At 45.9% G+C, this 1,367-nt stretch overlaps 1 protein-coding gene across 1 annotated transcript in view; it reads left to right on the plus strand.

Moving 5' to 3' along the window:
- The first annotated feature begins 291 nt into the window (after window positions 1–291).
- arhgap44a (Rho GTPase activating protein 44a) overlaps window positions 292–1,367 on the plus strand; it is a 29,834-nt gene continuing 28,758 nt past the window's right edge. Inside the window, exon 1 of the mRNA XM_030058566.1 lies at window positions 292–560. Coding sequence (XP_029914426.1) covers window positions 508–560 — 53 coding nt within the window. The 5' untranslated portion in view covers window positions 292–507. The remainder of the gene's footprint in view (window positions 561–1,367) is intronic.

The following is a 1,367-nucleotide window of genomic DNA, read 5'->3' on the forward strand; positions in this document are numbered from 1 at the left end:
TTATTAAAGGCCTACACTTTGATTTAGAGCGAGATTAGGGTTATTTTCCCGTCTGATAGCACCCTCGCCTGCCAAAAGCTACTAAAGTGTGCGCCATAAATCCCAATTAGAATGTAAACCAACCCTTACACGCCCTTTTGATTTGATCACGCGTAATAGCCACCTGGGAATAGCCTTTTCCGAATTACCTTTGATTTACTACATTTCCCACACTGCATTGCTGCACAGCGGCTACTTCACACTATGCTGTCGCTCTCTGCCGGAGTGCCTGTAGCGGCGAATTGCTCCAGCATCCCTGCGCAGGCTGTGGGGCAATTGTAGCTGCAAAAATCCTTTGAAAAGATGTAATCTGGAAACGTTCATTCTCGGTCTTGGCAAATTGCGATGAGGGAAGGAAAATATGACAGAGCGGATTTTTTGTTGCGCCTCTGTGGAGCACGGGCCGTTATTTTGAGAGAAATAATGCGGAATATTCCCCCCTGTAGGTGTTAACGCAGAAAATACAAGATGAAGAAGCAATTCAATCGGATGCGACAGCTCGCCAACCAAACGGTGGGCAGGTAAGCGAACCGTTTCAGTGCGCTATTATTGCCGGGTTTTTCAACTCAGAGGGAAGGAGAAAACCCACTGGTATGGCCCCGCTATTGGACGTGAATCATATCCATGCAAATATGATTTCTGCTGCATGTTATTAGGCTGCACACAAAACAGAGAATGATCAGTGCAATCGGGATAATGCAGAAGAACAAAGAAGAGCGTTTATTCATAATGCATTTCCTATCGGGCTCCTGTGCGTAGGCTAGTGTCCATTGGAATACCGCATAGGCAGCAGGAAGGCGCATTGCCCTACAGTACAACCTGCCCACTGAAATACATAAAACAGCCTACAGGAGATCGCAGTGCCATTCACCATCACTGAGAGCGAAGCTTCAAATTAATGCCAAACGTCCGGGGTAGTTTCTGAAATAAATGTGCAGGATATTATGAAGTTATGCCCGGATGAAATTTGTTCCTGTCACCAAACCTGTCAAAGGTGCACATGATGCAGACGGATGCGGTGTGGGCTGCGACGTGAGGGAAAATGGAAAAAGGCGCAATGTTTTCATTACGCAGTACTGTCAGCTGTGAGGAGGGAAGCACCTCTGAGGTGTTGGGTATCAAATCTGTGCATTCACGAAGGTCATGTTCTGCATCTGGCACTTATCTAGCATGCACTTTTTTCACTGTACTGTCATTTGCTGATTAACCTCATTTAAGGTTTTGTCCCATGAAGCCTAAGTTAAGTCTTATGTATCATGTTCCTAAAGTGCACACACACACACACACACACACACACACACACACACACACACACACACACGAAACAA

Source organism: Myripristis murdjan, chromosome 8 (assembly GCF_902150065.1).
Source record: "Myripristis murdjan chromosome 8, fMyrMur1.1, whole genome shotgun sequence".
In the NCBI taxonomy this organism is placed as follows: domain Eukaryota; kingdom Metazoa; phylum Chordata; class Actinopteri; order Holocentriformes; family Holocentridae; genus Myripristis; species Myripristis murdjan.